The sequence below is a fragment of the Bos taurus genome, chromosome X (genome assembly GCF_002263795.3).
Source record: "Bos taurus isolate L1 Dominette 01449 registration number 42190680 breed Hereford chromosome X, ARS-UCD2.0, whole genome shotgun sequence".
In the NCBI taxonomy this organism is placed as follows: domain Eukaryota; kingdom Metazoa; phylum Chordata; class Mammalia; order Artiodactyla; family Bovidae; genus Bos; species Bos taurus.
The window spans coordinates 74,836,987-74,855,952 of record NC_037357.1 but is presented as its reverse complement, the minus strand read 5'-3'; the positions used below and the strand labels follow the sequence as shown (position 1 = coordinate 74,855,952).

Genomic DNA, 18,966 nt, shown 5'->3' with positions numbered 1-18,966 from the left:
AATTAAGGAACCGTGAATTAATTTGTTCTCACTTTTAACTAAATTAAGGGCAAATGTCGCAAGTTCAGAAACACTGCCCCTGATCTGGTAGTGGAAGGACTTTTTCCTTAGTTGGTAGGAGGGGAAGGAATGCCTTTTAAAAATGCCAGCCGTCAGATTAAAATGCCTTTGTTTTTGATGATTTACATAAAAATTGTGCTCAACCTATTTTCAAAACCGCCATGTTTAATTGACATTGAAAGCAATAATAAAAGTCAAATTTTTATTAAAAAAATAGTACTTGGCATAAAAAACACTCAATAAACATTTGTTACTGTTCTTTATTATTCTTAAATCAAAAGTTTAGCTGATAATAACTAGGTGAACCATACTCCTATATACCTTGTACTCACAACAGCAGTGGACCTTGTTAAAAATACAGGTCCAACACTCAGAAATTGATTTAGTAAGTCTTGACCATTGGCTTAAAAAAAAAAAAGTATTTTTGGTTGCACTAGCCACTGCCTGCCTGTGGGCTTTTCTCTAGTTGTGGTGCACGGGCTTCTCATTGCAGTGGCTTCTCTTGTTGAAGAGCACAGGCCATAGGCACACAGGCTTCAGTAGTTGTGGTTTGTGGGCCCTAGAGCGCATGGGCCTAGCTGCCTGAGGCATGTGTAATCTTCCCGATGAGGGATCCAACCAGTGTCGCCTGCATTGCAAGGCAGATTCTTATCCAATGTATTACCAGGGAATTCTGACCATTGGCTTTTTTCTGGTGGTGCTGGAGTTGGAGAGAGATGTGCCACATGGCAGGTGGAATCACAGTTCACCCACCAGGGATCAAACCTGTACGCCTACAGTGGAAGTACAGAGTCTTAACCGCTGGGCCACCAGGGAAGTCCCTGATTCAGTCAGTCTTGGATAAGCCAGGAATCTGCATTTTTATCAAGCTGTCAGGCGATTCTGATGCAGGTTAGTTCAAGGCATGTCAACCATTGCCTTAGCTTACTTTTAGGACAAAAATGTATTTGTTCATTGTCACACTTTTATTGAATACATGCTATGCGCTAGGTATTATGCCAGGTACTGGTGATACAGTGATAAAGATACACTGATACAATCCCTACCCACATAGGCTAGTAAGAAGCACATAACCTAGAGAGAACAGATGTATCTTTTAACTTGTATATAAATCCAAAGAGCTTATACCACTTAATTCACATTTACTAAATACAAACCTGGCATTTTCAATTTCAGAATTTCCATGATCCATAGTGTTAGTGTTAGCCCCCGATTCGTGCCCGACTCTTTGCAACCCCATGGACTGCAGCCCACCAGGCTCCTCTGTCCATGGATTTTCCAGGCAAGGATACTGGAGTGGGTTGCCATTTCCTTCTCCAGGAGATCTTCCCAACCCAGGGATCGAACCCAGGTCTCCTGTACTGCAGGCAGATTCTTTACCGATTGAGCTACAGGGAAGCCCATAGTGGTAGGTATTTCTAGTGCTTCAAAAGGAGACATTTCTGGAACTTTGCCCCCAATCCCCACCCTCCACTTCCAATGGAATTTCACATTCCACCCTCAACTGTGCCGGTAAGTTGTTGATGTTTCCATTTGCAGTGATTTGTAAGACAGCTTTCTAGAGTAGGGAGGTTGCCATTTAGGGACATCATTGGTATCATGATCTCTTTAATCCAAATGTTTCCCCTAAAATGCTGGTTTACTTTAGCTCCTTAGTTTTTCTTGTGTTATAAGGTGATAAAATCAAAGTAGGATACAAAGCAGCACTGTTTTTTTTTTTTTAAATGATCGGTCTATTAACATGTATTTATTTTGTAGTCTGTATTAATAAAAGAATACTAGAAACATCCTTTCATTTTTAAAAATTACTACTACACTGGTGTCACAGCTGGCTATAAGGTAGACAATTCCTTTAAAGTTGTATGTATTATTTAGGGGGGGGAAATCCTTGAGTGTTAGAGTAATAGTTTGTAGTCAAATGCATGATAACATCATGGGAAGTGATTATCAGTGTTTAGTAATTAAATATTATCATATAATCTCTTGATTATAACTGAACTCTAGGAGAATTACTCAAATACTCATCTCTTCTGCAGTCTAGCTGAGATTATTGCCTCTGATCTCTAAATGTTTTTAGTCTTCTACTTATGTCATATGTCAAGCTAAATCTTCTAAGGATCAAAATCTCATATGACTCCTCCAAAATTCCAAAAATTTAAGTCTATACTTGTTTCAGAAAAATGAACCAGTATAATGGCATTATTAATGACAATTATAGAGACAAAAATAGCAGCTAACATTTGAGTGCTTACTATGTGCTAGGCAGAGAGCTTTACGTGGATTCTCTCTTCTGTGAGACATGTACTACTATTTTCTTACTTTCTTAAGGGAAGCAGGGCTTGGAAAACATATGTGGCTTGCCTAAAATTACACCCCAAAGGGGTGATTGGCACATTTCTTGCAAAAGGGACGGGGCTTAAACCATTTGCTCTTTTTACTGGGAATCAACTATCCCAGCAAACACTGAGTGGGAGACTCTTACAATCTACAAATAAATGGTAAAATTACAACTTTTCTATAGTTTATTATGATTTTTGGTGGTCTGATCTTATGCAGATGAATAATCATCATTTTATGCCAGTGAATACAAATATAGAAAAAATATTAAAATTTGCTGTATTAAATAATAAACATACTACACTTGTGATCAAAGAGGCAGCAAAGTAGGAAATAATGACATCAAACCTCATATATGCGCTAATTATGAACATAGCTCCTTAGAGGTATGTGCACGTGTGCTAAGTTGCTTCAGTTGTGTCTGACTCTTTGCAAACCTATGGACTGTAGCCCACAAGGCTCCTCTGTCCATGGGATTCTCCAGGAAACAACATTGGAGTGGGCTGCCATGATGCCCTCCTCCAGGGGCTCTTCCCCACCCAGGGATCAAACCTGCATCTCATTATGTCTCCTGCATTGGCAGGCGGCTTCTTTACCACTAGTGCCACCTGGGAAGATCCCATAGAGGTACATGTCAACAAAAACTGCATTCATGTGCATACATGTGGTTAATATTCTACAGGTTACTAATACTTGCTCTACAATTAAATGGGTCCTTTTGAACCTTTATTCTCAAAGGGTAAATGCAAGCAAGTTCCTGAAATCAGTTAATTAGCTATCAAATTATTTTAATGGAGTATATTTCTCTCTAATGTTAGGAATGACTAAGGTAAAACCTTTTATTACCATCTGCTGGCTGATAAAATCGCACAATAACATCTCTGTTCAGAAAACTATGCTTTGAGGTATTAAAACGTGAATAAAGGACTAAAGACAAAGGGAGAAAATTGTACACAACACCATTGTAGAGGAAGTAAAGCCTCACTTTCAGTACTTTACTTTAAACCCCCATTTCATTTTCCCTATAATTATCAACATGCAGTCCATATTTAAAAAGACATAGGTAGCAAATGCTGAAAAAGGGAAGGGCAAAAAAATTTCTATGCCAGTTTTACTGTCTTTTGTTTTCTTAATAAAGGGTACAGAGCTTAGGCTGTATCCCCACTGAAGAATATTATGAAATATGGCCTTAATCAAGATTTTTAATCTCTGATATCTATATAATTCATAAGTTTATTACCAGGAAAGGTACTTTCCCCGAATATAATTTACATAAACATTTACAGAGGTCAGATATTACTTTGATATTCAAAAAACAAACAGTTAAGAATCAATCAACACAACATTGTAAAACTATTTTCCTCTAGTTAAAAAATAAATTAAAAAAAGAGAATCAATGAACAAATCTTTATCACTAGAAATTTGTGTTAAAGGATTTATAAGTTTAGATCATTATGAAGTTGCAAAATGTCTGAGGAACACTATCACTCTGAACAACTTAAGAAATGCATTGGTAGACATGATACAGTAGACTCTAAAATCAATATATTTTAAAAATGGTTCCACAGAACTACAAGACCATTATATTTCAAAAAGGAAAAAGCAGCAGCACCAACAACAGCAATAAATCAATCAGGATATTTAACAATATAATCCATTGGATGAGGTGATGAATAGAGCTGACTAAGATAGCTGATTGAATATAGAACTGAAGACATGAATTAAAGCTCTAATTTTCCTCCTTTCACACACCTGCTTCATTTCATTTTTACTGCTTGCAAAAGTTAAGGCAAATTCTAACACTTATTTTCAATGATATATGGATCAATACGGAATGATAAAAATACAGTTAAATATCACTACAAAGGTTGACTAGAGTTTCAAAAAAGACCATATAAAAGTATTGATACTGTTTTATTCACTATAGATGAAAGGAGAAAATACAGTTCTTGCCGTTGAAGAACTGCAGAGATAAAAAGACAAGAAAAAATCTGGTGGTTAATAAACTGAAATAGTAAATCTAATTAGAAAGTGAAGAAGTAAAAGAAAGAAAACAAGAACAGAAATATAGAAAAGGAGTTATTATTGACTTTAAGAGGAAGTGATGAGGCAGAAAGAGATGTAATAATCCCATATCAAGTAAGTTGAAAGTGACCACTTACAGAACTATCAAAGGAAAAAGAAAAGTTAAAAAGGCATGCAATTTAATCATTAGTTAGATAATAGCAATTTGAAGGGGAAATGAAAATGTATCATTTTTAGCAGTCTTTCATCCTAAAAAAAATATATATATATATATATATATATATAAAAAGACAGGTGTTTGTGATTGTACTATAATATAGTAGGAACCAACTTTGAAATGTCTTTAGTAAGAGCAGGTTCAAACACTACTGCAAATATAAAAAACACCTACTTGTACCCAGTTCAGAGAGGACTAATTTTCAAAATCCTGTTAAAGGAAATGAAAACCAAACAGTACTGCACAAAGTTAAATGAAATTCACAATACAAGCCCACGGAACAAAGTTAACATTTCGTTAAGGAGAAACAGGACTTCCTTGGTGGTGCAGCGGATAAGAATCCGCCTGCCAAGGCCAGGGCCACAGGTTCAATCCCTGGTCTGGGAAAATTCCACATGCTGCCAAGCAACTAAAGGCCTGTGCACTGCAACTACTGAAGCCGACATGCCTAGAGTCTGTGCTCCACAACAAGAGAAGCCATTGCAACGAGAAGTCTGTACTCCAAACGAAAAGCAGCCCCCTCTCCCAGCAACTAGAGAAAGTTCACACAAAGCAGCAAAGACCCAGTGCAGCCCAAAAAAGTTATTTAAAAAAAGTTAAGGAGGAACCCTTGATGAAGGTGAAAGAAGGGAGTCAAAAAGCTAAGATTCAACATACATCATACTAAGATCACGGCATCCAGTCCCATCGCATGCATGTGTGCTAAGTCACTTCAGTCACATCCGGATCTTTGCAATGCTATGGACTGTAGCCCATCAGGCTCCTCTGTGCATAGGATTCTCCAGGCAATAATACTGGAGTGGGTTGCTGTGCCCTCCTCCTCTCTCATCTGGATCACTGCACGGTAACAAGTATCTTAACATCCATTTTGTTTTCTTTTTCTAAAATTTGTTTTTAATTGGAGGACAACTGCTTTACAATGTTGTGTCAGTTTCTGCCATGCCTCAACATGAATCAGCCATAGGTATACACATGCCCCCTCCCTCTTGAACCTCCCTCCCACTGCCCACCCCATCCCGCTGCTCTAGGTTGTCACAGAGCACCAGGCTGGTCTCCGTGTGCTATACCACAACTTCCCATTAGCTATCTATTTTACACATTAACATTCATTTTCTTTTCTCCTATCCATCCTGCACACTGACACCCAAAATGATTTTTCTTAAATGAAAATTTGATGTTGGTCTTTTGTTTAGAATCATTAAATAGATCCCACAGCCTGTAACACAGTGTCCAAACTCTCTTAACTTCTATGATCTGAGTCCCATCCTCCTTTCCAATCTTTTCTCTCACCTCTTCCCACGACCACCCTTACTTTATACTACTCTCTCTTTACACTCCATTTATTTTTAACTACCTGATGTTCCTGAAATTTGCAATGCTGTTTTATGCACGTGTTTGTTTTTTCCTGCTCATCCTCTTGAAGGGCCTTCATCTTTTGCCCTCACAGCAATGCAAACAGCTACCATGTCTATCTTCAATATCAGTTGAAGTCCTGCTAATGTCAACTCCCCATCCCCAACTTTTCCAAGAAAGAACTGAATATTCCATCCTTTGAAATGGATGGTACAGGGTGCCTATACAGATTTCTAATACAGGATCCATAATTTTTATTGTGAAAGTGAAGTCGCTCATTCGTGTCTGACTCTCTGCGACCCCATGGACTCCTCTGTCCATGGGATTTTCCAGGCAAGAATACTGGAGTGGGTTGCCATTTCCTTCTCCAGGGGATCTTTCCCACCCAGGGATCGAACCCAGGTCTCCCGCATTGCAGGCAGACACTTTACCGTCTAAGCCATCAGGGAAGCCCCAATATATAAATAAATACATATATATTTATTATATGTGTATAATATATAAATATATATTTATTATATACAATAAATAATAAATATATATGTGTATACAATATATAATAAATATTTTCTTTATTGTGAAGATATGCTTATTAGGGGCTTCCTGGGGGCTCAGGAGTAAAGAATGAGACTGCAATGCAGGAGATGAGGGTTCTATCCCTGGGTCGGGAAGATCCCCTGGAGAAAGAAATGGCGACCCACTCCAGAATTCTTGCCTGGGAAGCCCCATGGGCAGAAAAGCCTGGTGGGCTATAGTTGATGGGGCTGCAAAAAGAGTCAGACATGACTCAGTGACTAAACAAACAAAAAAATGCTTATTAGACTGTAGGCTCCTTGGGAGCAGGAACCTAGTCTTATTTATCAATGTATCCTTACTAACCAGCATAATGATTGGCATGTTGCAGATACTTTGCAAAGATTTTAACTAATTAATGAATAAGCTTCATTATTTTGGTTAAAGCTTTTTCACAGTCTACCAAAAGCTACAATTGATCATCAGTAACTGAGTCCCATCATTTACCTGAAATGTCTGTTTAACTCAACAATCATCACCCTATTATATGTCCTCATCCTGCATTTTAATGCCACACTGACTTTCCAAAAGCCCACATTCATCATATAAAACCCCATCCATGAACTTATAGTGAATGATATTTTAAATCCAAATGCCTCTGTTTGCCTTTAATGGTTCTCCATAAGCTGGCCCTACCTTTATCTATCCAATTTCAACTCATCTGGTCAATTTCTTCATCATATCTTGAGTCTGGCACTTAAATTCTTACCTTTATTTTAACCCCAACTGTTTCATCCTACATTCATAACTTATTCTTACCTAATGCAATTAAATATTAACCATCATTTATAGGCCAATCAGTCTAATTTTTTTTCCATTAAACTTTACCTGAATGTTTTCCCCTTCATTTTTAAACCAAATACATTCAGTACCAGTCACATCAGCACTTTTGCTTTTAAGAATGTTACTTTTTCTCCCCAAGTAGACTATCATTTTCTTCAGGTAAATCACATATACATCTTATTATATTTCCTTTCAGATCCCTGACAAGTCTTAGTTACTGTGATAGCAAGCCATCATAATATGGTACAGTTTTAAAAAACTTTTTCAAAGCTTTTTTTTAAATTAAAATACATCCTCTCCTTTTTTTAAATTTTTTATTATTTATTTATTATTATTATTATTTACTTTACAATATTGTATTGGTTTATACTAATGCATATATATGGAATTTAGAAAGATGGCAACAATAACCCTGTATACGAGACAGCAAAAGAGACACTGATGTATAGAACAGTCTTTTGGACTCTGTGGGAGAGGGAGAGGGTGGGATGATTTGGGAGAATGACATTGAAACATGTATAATATCATATATGAAATGAGTCACCAGTCCAGGTTCGATGCAAGATACTGGATGCTTGGGACTGGTGCACTGGGACGACCCAGAGGGATGGTACGGGGAGGGAGGAGGGTTCAGGATGGGGAGCACGTCTATACCTGTGGCGGATTCATGTTGATAAGTAATACAATATTGTAAAGTTAAAAAAAAATAAATAAAGTAGCATTACTTTTTTTTCTTGGGCAAAGGGTCATACCAAAACAAAACACAGTAAGTAAAATGTAGATGAAAAAACATGACACCTTTCACAACTCAGCGTGCCAAATTATAAAACAAATAGTTTCTTTCCAGATATCCTATAACAATTAAATAGCATTTCTTTCTTGTCTTGTTCTTTTAAATACACCCTCCCCATGTACTTCAAAGTCATCAAATTATCAGTAAATGTTTATCAAATTAAACAGATTTCCTACAATCAGAAATTTACCACATAACAAATAACTTCAAAGCAACTATCCCTTTACAAATTGGAATGGTGGCTTCCTATGAGAAATATTGCTAATCATGGGCTATTTCTCAAAAAAATTGAAGTTTAAGTTAAGTGTAATTTTAGGGGAAATGCTAATTAAACATGAAGTCAACTGAAAAGGGAAACTTCACTATCTTTAAAACTATAAACATAAATATGTGCAAGTCCTTAAAAGAATACTCTTTGTCACACAAAATTACATACCTGACAGAAAAGGGATATAAGTTAAGTAAAACAAGGCAAGTACACACTATGCAATTTTTTTTTAAGTAAAGGTATATGTACCAATATGGAAAGATCTGCAAGAAACATCTAGGTGAAAAGAGCAAGCTGTAAAACAGTGTGTATGGTATGAGTCCATTTGAGTTTGTGTGTTTTTAAAGATATACAAACCTGTTTGTACACAGAAAAATTTCCAAAGACTATTCAAGATCCCTACTTCTGTTATATAATTAACAAAGGAAGCCAAACTGCTATCAATTTAATATTCTATAACATGGAAATTGAAATGATTCTTTAAAGTACTAAAAAAATGATAGATTTAACCTTCATGTGGCCCTAAGCGAAGTGAAGTCAAGTCAAAGTCGCTCAGTAGTGTCCCACTCTTTGCAACCCATGGACTGTAGCCTGCCAGATTCCTCTGTCCATGGAATTCTCCAGGCAAGAATACTCGAGTGGGTTGCCATTTCCTTCTCCAGGGGACCTATCTGACCCAGGGACTGAACCTGGGTCTCCTGCATTGCAGGCGGACTTGTTACCATCTGAGTCACCAGGGAAGCCCATGAGGCCCTAAGCTATTATCAAAGAGATTTGATAAAGACTGTCATAAAAACTCTTTCCTAAATGCTCCATCAGTGAACTTTAAGTGGAAAAACAGCTCACTGCTTAGAAAAACAAAATATTGGGACTACCCTGGCAGTCCAGTGGTTAAGACTCCATGCTCCCACTGCAGGGGGCATGGGTTCGATCCCTGGTTGGGGAACTAAGGTCCCACATGCTATACAACTCGGCCCTTCAAAAAAAAAGGATAAAAACAAAATATTTGTTAATATAGACAAAGGTCACTAAAATTTTCCTAAATGCTTAATATTCATGTTATTTTAACTGACATATATACACTGAGAATTAACTGAAGAAATCACTGATTTATATTAACATTCGAAATATTTATTCCTATTACCTTTTTAGGAATAGGAAACTGGTCAAGTCATATGAAGAACTAAGACACTGTTGAGTATTTGTTTTTTTTTTTTAACAAATGATTGAAGTGACTTTCGTAAAGTGACACTGTAACCTGTTAGCTGCTTTCCCAATTCTCTTAACAGCTATATGGAACTTTATATGCTTAAATTTGAAACCAAGACAATAGGAAAAGAACCTCCCCTAATAATCCCCCCTAAAATTATGTTTTAGATAATCAGAATAAGTTAAAATACATATATATATATACACATATGGTTTTCTCTTATGTATAATTGGCTATTATCCAAGAACAATGGACCAGAAGAGAGATGTAGATACTGTTCCTGGCTTTGTCACTTATTAGCTGAAAACTAGGCAAGTCACTGAATGCCTCTGACACTAAGTTTCTCCATCTATAAAATGAGAGAGGTCTCTTTTCCAAGTACGAAGTCTTGTGTTATGACAGTGAAAAATATCAAGTAAGAGACACTTATTTGCTGATTCTTAATTGCTATATGACAACAAAAAATGCTAAGGAAGAGACAATTAAATCTCATATACAATTATTAAAATTATGTATGCCCGCTACTGAAGATTATTAAAAGAGAACCATACTATGTCTTCAAGGTTTCTACTCAGAAATCCTTTTCTGCAGGGCTGAATTTTTTATTTGGCATAAAATATGTATTTCAGATTATACTATCTTTTGTGGTACTATGTGGAGAACTGATCTCTCATTTAAATACAATTTTATTCTCTTTGAAAAATTCTGAAATATAGCCTTAGTCAGATGAATAACTTTCATAGTAGTAATAAAATTTCCTTGATCTATATTAAGCTTTTTTTTTAAGTTAATATTCTAAGATGTTTACCTTTGGCAGCATGGGAGTATCCCTTTTCTTCTTCTTTTCTGAATTAGGGTCATCTAACAAGTCTGGCTCAAAGGTATAAAGTTCAGTCAGCTCATTCATGGTAAAATGACGTTCAACTTGCTGTTGATCAACAACTCGAAAAGACAGTGACTGCTTGGTTACTTGCCGATCATAAATCTTATCTTCCATGGTTCCCTTCGTAAAAAAGAATGAACAATACACAAATTTTGTAAACATGAAAATTAATCAAGAAGAAATATAGTTATTGGTTTATATGAAATAGCAAAACTGGATAGCAATATACTGCCATAAAGCAAATTTTATGAGCAATGTTGCTTAATTCATGAGATTTTTTTTTCTGTTCAGAGTAGTTTATGTTGATGAGAAATAAAACTTTATTACTGGTAATCATCCTAAAATTTCTGACCAATATGCATTCATGTATTGCTTTATATATTTCTGTACTTGGTGAAAGAACGAGAGCAGTCAGATACCAACCTAAACAGAATAAGAGTACATGAAATCAAATTTCAGGGGGTTATTGATGTAAGAATCCAACAGGGCAGTTTAATTCTTATTCAGTGGAATATAACACACTCTCAACAATCACTATAAACTGACTTTATGTAAAGTCTTACTTTCTATGACTTTAGGACAAAAAATTAATAACTACAATGCCATATCTATTATATATTCTATATAACATTCTGAAGTAGAATGTAAAGGAGCTCTTAATTAACATAACAGGAAAGAGTTTACAGTGTAGTTTACCAACAATATTATGTACCAATAATACATAGATGTACCAATGAAGATGTACCAATAAAACCCAGTCTCTAGTTGGGAAGCCCAGATTTGGAGGATGGTAGAGAAGGTGGCATCTGTTCCCAAAGAAGATGTAACAGTTAAAAGGACAACTTGATTCTATAAACCTGTATAACATTGAACTGCATTCACTTCTTTGATTTCATTTCCTTTCCTTAAATTTCAGTTTCTATTTCTTAATACCTGAGTTTATACTTAAAGGAAATTAATATTCTTGACTAGAAATATTAAATATTCTTTGTAATGATTCGTGTTATTATAATACATTAATTGTTTCTTCTTATTTAACCACACTCTTCAAACTAAGAGATTATCTGGTGCCACTGAAAACAGTGATCATTTGACCTTCACATCTATAAGCAAATTAGATTTAGTTACTGGCTTTTCTATGCATAGTAAGTAAAAGAATTATAAATGTTTAACTTTCTTAAACTAGCATGAAATTGCTAAATCTGTATACCCATGCAAATTCATCTTAATCTGAGAAATTAGAGACCTGGACAAACTACAAAATAGAAAATCATGAGAGGTCAAAATTAACTTATATTGCTTTAAGAACAGGAATGATATTTTCAACTTTGTTTGCCTCTCTACAATGCATGTATAGTCTGAATTTCAAAAATATTGTCAGTTTCACCCAATCTTTCAATATGAAAAAGAGAATATAAATTACAAGCCTACCTGAGCTAAGAACCTATATACATAGACAGGTTTAGTTTGTCCAAAGCGATAAACTCTGAATATACTCTGGATGTCATAAGATGGATTCCAAGAAGCATCAAATATAATCACTCGATTAGCAGCTACCAGATTAATTCCAAGAGATCCTGCTTTGGTAGAAATGATAAATAATCGTCCTCTGAAAATGAAAACACAGAATAAACGTTTAGAGATGAGTAATTAACACATATTTTATTTATGACATGACTTTTTAATCCTAAGGCAGTTTTATGAACAATCATGAGTTCAGAGAATTCATTACTTGCTTACTGAAGAAAAGGACAAGTCTAAGGACTTGGAGTTACGATTTATATGCCCCAAAAGAATTGCAGTGCTGTAACATCAGATAGTCTGATATAGGAATAAAGATAAATACGGAAATCACATGTTTACAATGCATTCAAGATATTTATTTATAGATTTTTCAGTAAATGTAGAAAATTTATGTATAATTCAAAAAATGTGTTCAGTGCTGGAGCAGCCATTGAAGAGATACCCCACATCCAAGGTAAGAGAAAGCCAAGTAAGACGGTAGGTGTTTCAAGAGGGCATCAGAGGGCAGACACACTGAAACCATAATCACAGAAAACTAGCCAATCTGATCACACAGCCTTGTCTAACTCAATGAAACTAAGCCATGCCCTGTGGGGCCAACCAAGACGGGCAGGTCATGGTGGAGAGGTCTGGCAGAAAGTGGTCCACTGGAGAAGGGAATGGCAAATCACTTCAGTATTCTTGCCTTGAGAATCCCATGAACAGAATGAAAAGGAAAAATGATAGGATGAAAGAGGAACTCCCCAGGTCGGTAGGTGTCCAATATGCTACTGGAGATCAGTGGAGAAATAACTACAGAAAGAATGAAGGGATGGAGCCAAAGCAAAAACAATACCCAGTTGTGGATGTGACTGGTGACAGAAGCAAGGTCTGATGCTGTAAAGGGCAACACTGCATAGGAACCTGGAATGTTAGGTCCATGAAACAAGGCAAATTGGAAGTGGTCAAACAGGAGATGGCAAGAGTGAACGTCGACATTCTAGGAATCAGCGAACTATAATGGCCTGGAATGGGTGAATTTAACTCAGATGACCATCATATCTACTACTGCGGGCAGGAATCCCTTAGAAGAAATGGAGTAGCCATCATGGTCAACAAAAGAGTCTGAAATACAGTACTTGGATGCAATCTCACAAATGACAGAATGTTCTCTGTTCGTTTCCAAGGCAAACCATTCAATATCACAGTAATCCAAGTCTATGCCCCAACCAGTAATGCTGAAGAAGCGGAAGTTGAATGATTCTATGAAAACCTACAATACCTTTTATAACTAACACCCAAAAAAGATGTCCTTTCCTTATAGGGGCCTGGAATGCAAAAGTAGGAATACAAGAAACACCTGGAGTAAAAGCCAAATTTGGCCTTGGAATATGGAATGAAGCAGGGCAAAGGCTAATAGAGTTTTGCCAAGAGAACACACTGGTCATAGCAGACACCCTCTTCCAACAACACAAGAGAAGAGTCTACACATGGACATCACCAGATGGTCAACACCGAAATCAGATAGATGATACTCTTTGCAGCAAAAGATGGAGAAGCTCTATACAGTCAGCCAGGAGCTGACTGTGGTTCAGATCATGAACTCCTTATTGCCAAATTTAGACTTAAATTGAAGAAAGTAGGGAAAACCACTAGACCATTCAGGTATGACCTAAATCAAATCCCTTATGATTATACAGTAGAAGTGAGAAATAGATTTAAGGGACAAGATCTGCTAGACAGAGTGCCTGATGAACTATGGACGGAGGTTCGTGACATTGTACAGGAAACAGGGATCAAGACCATCCCCATGGAAAAGAAATGCAAAAAAGCAAAATGGCTGTCTGGGGAAGCCTTACAAATAGCTGTGAAAAGAAGAGGCAAAGGAGAAAAGGACAGATATAAGCATCTGAATGCAGAGTTCCAAAGAATAGCAAGGAGAGATAAGAAAGACTTCCTCAGTGATCAATGCAAAGAAATAGAGGGAAACAACAGAATGGGAAAGACTAGAGATCTCTTCAAGAAAATTAGAGATACCAAGGGAACATTTCATGCAAAGATGGGCTCTATAAAGGACAGAAATGGTATGGACCTAACAGAAGCAGAAGATATTAAGAAGAGGTGACAAAAATACACAGAAGAACTATACAAAAAAGAGCTTCACGACCCAGATAATCACAATGCTGTGATCACTCACCTAGAGCCAGACATCCTGGAGTGTGAAGTCAAGTGGGCCTTAGAAAGCATCACTACGAACAAAGCTAGAGGAGGTGATGGAATTCCAGTTGAGCTATTTCAAATCCTGAAAGATGATGCTGTGAAAGTGCTGCACTCAATATGCCAGCAAATTTGGAAAACTCAGCAGTGGCCACAGGACTGGAAAAGGTCAGTTTTCATTCCAATCCCAAAGAAAGGCAACGCCAAAGAATGCTCAAACTACCGCAAAATTGCAATCATCTCACACGCTAGTAAAGTAATGCTCAAAATTCTCCAAGCCAGGCGTCAGCAATATGTGAACCGTGAAATTCCAGATGTTCAGGCTGGTTTTAGAAAAGGCAGAGGAACCAGAGATCAAATTGCCAACATCCACGGGATCATGGAAAAAGCAAGAGAGTTCCAGAAAAACATCTATTTCTGCTTTATTGACTATGCCAAAGCCTTTGACAGTGTGGACCACAATAAACTGTGGAAAATTCTGAAAGAGATGGGAATACCAGACCACCTGACCTGCCCCTTGAGAAACCTGTATGCAGGTTAGGAAGCAACAGTTAGAACTGGACATGGAACAACAGACTGGTTCCAAATAGGAAAAGGAGTATGTCAAGGCTGTATACTGTCACCCTGCTTATTTAACTTCTTTGCAGAGTACATCATGAGAAACGCTGGGCTAGAAGAAGCACAAGCTGGAATCAAGATTGCTGGGAGAAATATCAATAACCTCAGATATGCAGATGACACCAGCCTTATGGCAGAAAGCGAAGAGGAACTAAAGAGCATCTTGATGAAAGTGAAAGAGGAGAGTGAAAAAGTTGGCTGAAAGCTCAACATTCAGAAAACTAAGATTCTGGCATCTGGTCCCATCACTTCATGGGAAATAGATGGGGAAACACTGGAAACAGTGTCAGACTTTATTTGTTGGGGCTCCAAAATCACTGCAGATGGTGATTGCAGCCATGAACTTAAAAGATGCTTACTCCTTGGAAGGAAAGTTATGATCAACCTAGACAGCATATTCAAAAGCAGAGACATTACTTTGCCAACAAAGGTCCGTCTAGTCAAGGCTATGGTTTTTCCATTAGTCACATATGGATGTGAGAGTAGGACTGTGAAGAAAGCTGAGCACTGAAGAATTGATGCTTTTGAACTGTGGTGTTGGAGAAGACTCTTGAGAGTCCCTTGGACTGCAAGGAGATCCAACGAGTCCATTCTGAAGGAGATCAGCCCTGGGTGTTCTTTGGAAGGAATGATGCTAAAGCTGAAACTCCAGTACTTTGGCCACCTCATGCCAAGAGTTGACTCATTGGAAAAGACTGATGCTGGGAGGTATTGGGGGCAGGAGGAGAAGGGGACGACAGAGGATGAGATGGCTGGATGGCATCACTGACTCGATGGACGTGAGTCTGGGTGAACTCCGGGAGTTGGTGATGGACAGGGAGGCCTGGCGTGCTGCAATTCATGGGGTCGCAAAGAGTCGGACATGACTGAACGACTGAACTGAACTGAACTGAACTGAGTGTTATGAGCATTAAGTGTATCAAAATGAAGGACACTGCTCAAGGAACTGAGTGTAGGAGGGGTGGTGATATATAATTACAATTATTGTTCAGTTGTTGTTAAGTAGCTGTCCTGTCTGACTCTATGGGACCCCATTGACTTTGGTCCACCAGGCTCCTCTGTTGATGGAATTTTCTAGGCTAGAAAACTGGAGTGGGTTGCCATTTCTTTCCCCAGGAGATCTTCCAAGACCAGGGATTGAACCCCCATCTCCTACATTGGAAGGCAGATTCTTTACCATTGAGTCACCAGGGAAGCCCTGCAATTGCAATATAATGTAACAAATGTAAACAGAAGTTAGATAGATGCAAGGTATAAGGTAACAGGTACTGTGCTCAACATGTCAGCAAATTTAGAAAACTCAGCAATGGCCACAGGACTGAAAAAATGTGTTTGCATTCCAATCCCAAAGAAAGGTAGTGCCAAAGAATGTTCAAACTACTGTACATGTGTGCTCATTTCACATGGTAGCAAGGTAATGCTCAAAATCCTTCAAGCTAGGCTTCAGCAGTACCTGAACCAAGAACTTCCAGATGTTCAAGATGGATTTAGAAAAGGCAGAAGAACCAGAGATCAAATTGCCAACAACGGCTGGATCACAGAAAAAGCAAGAGAATTCCAGAAAAACATCTACTTCTGGTTCACTGACTGCACTAAAGCCTTTGATTGTGTGGATCACAACAAACTGTGGAAAATTCTAAAGAGGTGGGAATACTAGACTACCTTACCTGCCTCCTGAGAAACCTGTATGCAGGTCAAGAAGCAACAGTTACAACTGGACATGGAACAATGAATTGGTTCCAAACTGGGAAAGGAGCACGTCAAGGCTGTGTAGTGTCACCTTTATCATTTAACTTATATGCAGAGTACATCAAATGAAATGCTGGGCTAGATTAATTACAAGCTGCAATCAAGATTTCCAGGAGAAATATCAATAACCTCAGGTATGCAGATAATATTACTCTAATGGCAGAAATCAAAGAGGAATTAAAGAGCCTCTTGAGGGTAAAAGAGAGTGAAAAAGCTGGCTTGAAACTTAACATTTAAAACACAGAACATGGCATCTGGTCCTATCACTTCTCTGCAAATAGATGGGGAAAAGGTGGAAACAGTGACATATTTTCCTTGAGCTCAAAAATCACAGAAGACAGTCACTGCAGCCATGAAATTAAAAGACGTGTATTCCTTGGAAGAAAAGCTATGACAAACCTAGACATCACATTAAGAACAGAGATATCACTTAGCTGACAAATTTCTGTATAATCAAAGCTATGGTTTTTCCAGTAGTCATGTATGGATGTGAGTTGCTGTTGTGTTAATTGCTCAATCATGTCCGACTCTTTGCAACCCCATGGACTGTAGCCCACCAGGCTCCTCTGTCCATGGGATTCTCCAGGCAAGGATATTCGAGTGGGTTGCCATGCCCTTCTCACTGGGATCTTCTTGATCTGGGGACTGAACCCAGGCCTCCTCTATTGCGGGCAGACTTTTTTTGAGCCACCAGGAAAGGGTACAGATGTGAGAGTTGGACCATAAAGTAGGCTGAGTGCCAGAGAATTAATGCTTTTGAATTATGGTACTGGAAAAGACACTTGAGAGTCCCCTTGACAAAAAGGAGATCAAACCAGTAAATTCTAAAGGAATTGAACCCTGAATATTCATTAGAAGGACTGATGCTAAAGCTGAAGCTCAAATACTTTGGCCACATGACGGGAAGAGCCCCTGATGCTGGAAAAGACTGAGGGCGGGAGGAAAAGGAGGCGACAGAGGATGAGTTGGTTGGATGGCATCACTGACTCAATGGACATGAGTTTGTGCAAACTCTGGGAAATAGTGAAGAACAGGGAAGCCTGGCATGCTGCCATCCATGGGGTCATAAGTAGTAAGACATGACTACTGAACAACAACAACAAGGTAACAAAAATAGGATCAACAAGACAGGGCTCCAGGAAGAATGTATTCAAGAAAAAAGTAAACAAAATTGATAGATTACCTGCTATACTGGAACAAAAGAATTTATATTTCTGTAGGGAATTTGGGAATGAATTAGCAATAGTCAAAGAAAACTAAGCAAATGGTAAAAACAAACCGTAACTTCAACAAAAATGAACAGATATGGCTTAACTGTGAATATTTACATAGTCACAACTAAGCAAACACTCCAAACTGATTTAGGCAAATACCAAGGAAAAGGGTATTGAGAAAATGAATGTGGAAAAGTATGTATATACCTGTGAGTAAATTGTCACCTTAAATTGTAGAAATGCTATATGTAAATAGAATAAAAGAGTACATGAAATAAGATTTTATGGCTTTACTGATGTTAACCAGAAGAACTGCTAAGAGTTGAAACTGTTATCTGCAGAGTGTGGAGGTCATGAGTAGGAAGAGGTTGGTCAACAGACTAATTTTTATATATGTAAATATATTAATTTGATATAAATAAATAGAAATCTAATTTTAAAAGATCATAGATAACATTTTAAAAATATATAAACAAGTTTAAAGAAAAAAAATTATTCAGTTCTACTCCATAGAAACAACCTCCATTCAAAGCACAGTATACTTCCTATAGGTTTCTTTTTCCAGGTGTATACATTTTTGTCTTATTCAGCCAAGATAATATAGTATCTGCATATACAGTTTATATTATGAGCATTTTCTATAATTTCTTAGTAAACATCAGCCCTGATAGCTGCATAATATTTCACTAGATGACTATACAATTTGTTTACTGTTGACAGTTGAGAAAACCTCTTGAATATAATGAGCTGTCAACAATCTCCACAAAATGCCATTACACACCAAGCCTTACTTCCTACAATTTCGTGACAGAAAATTAGTAACTAAAATTCCATACCTATTATAGGTATAGTATTATAAACCAGAATGCAAAGAAGCTCAAAATTTAACTAATAAGAACAAGCTTATAATTAAGAAAAATTCTGGTACAAGATGAATTACAGTACTAGTCATGTTTTGTATCATCTTGGAGCTATCACATGTCTAGGAATATAAACTATAGAAATTACCAGAAATGCAAGAATATATGTTCATCACAGTGTTATTTACAAGGGCATAAGTTTGGGGGGAAAAACGTGTATGACACAGAAGACTAACTTACACTCTGGCTATTCAACATGGTACATTACCATAAAAATCTACAACATAGGGACTTGTCCAGTGG

The 18,966-nt window shown here is 37.3% G+C and overlaps 1 protein-coding gene across 8 annotated transcripts in view; it reads right to left on the bottom strand.

Moving 5' to 3' along the window:
* ATRX (ATRX chromatin remodeler) overlaps nucleotides 1-18,966 on the bottom strand; it is a 286,038-nt gene that overhangs the window by 27,221 nt on the left and 239,851 nt on the right. For all 8 annotated transcript variants that reach the window (XM_005227976.5, XM_005227973.5, XM_015461633.3 and 5 more), the window contains 2 exons: nucleotides 11,934-12,111; nucleotides 10,428-10,622 (listed from right to left, as the gene is read on the bottom strand). In XM_005227976.5, coding sequence (XP_005228033.1) covers nucleotides 10,428-10,622; nucleotides 11,934-12,111 — 373 coding nt within the window. The remainder of the gene's footprint in view (nucleotides 1-10,427; nucleotides 10,623-11,933; nucleotides 12,112-18,966) is intronic.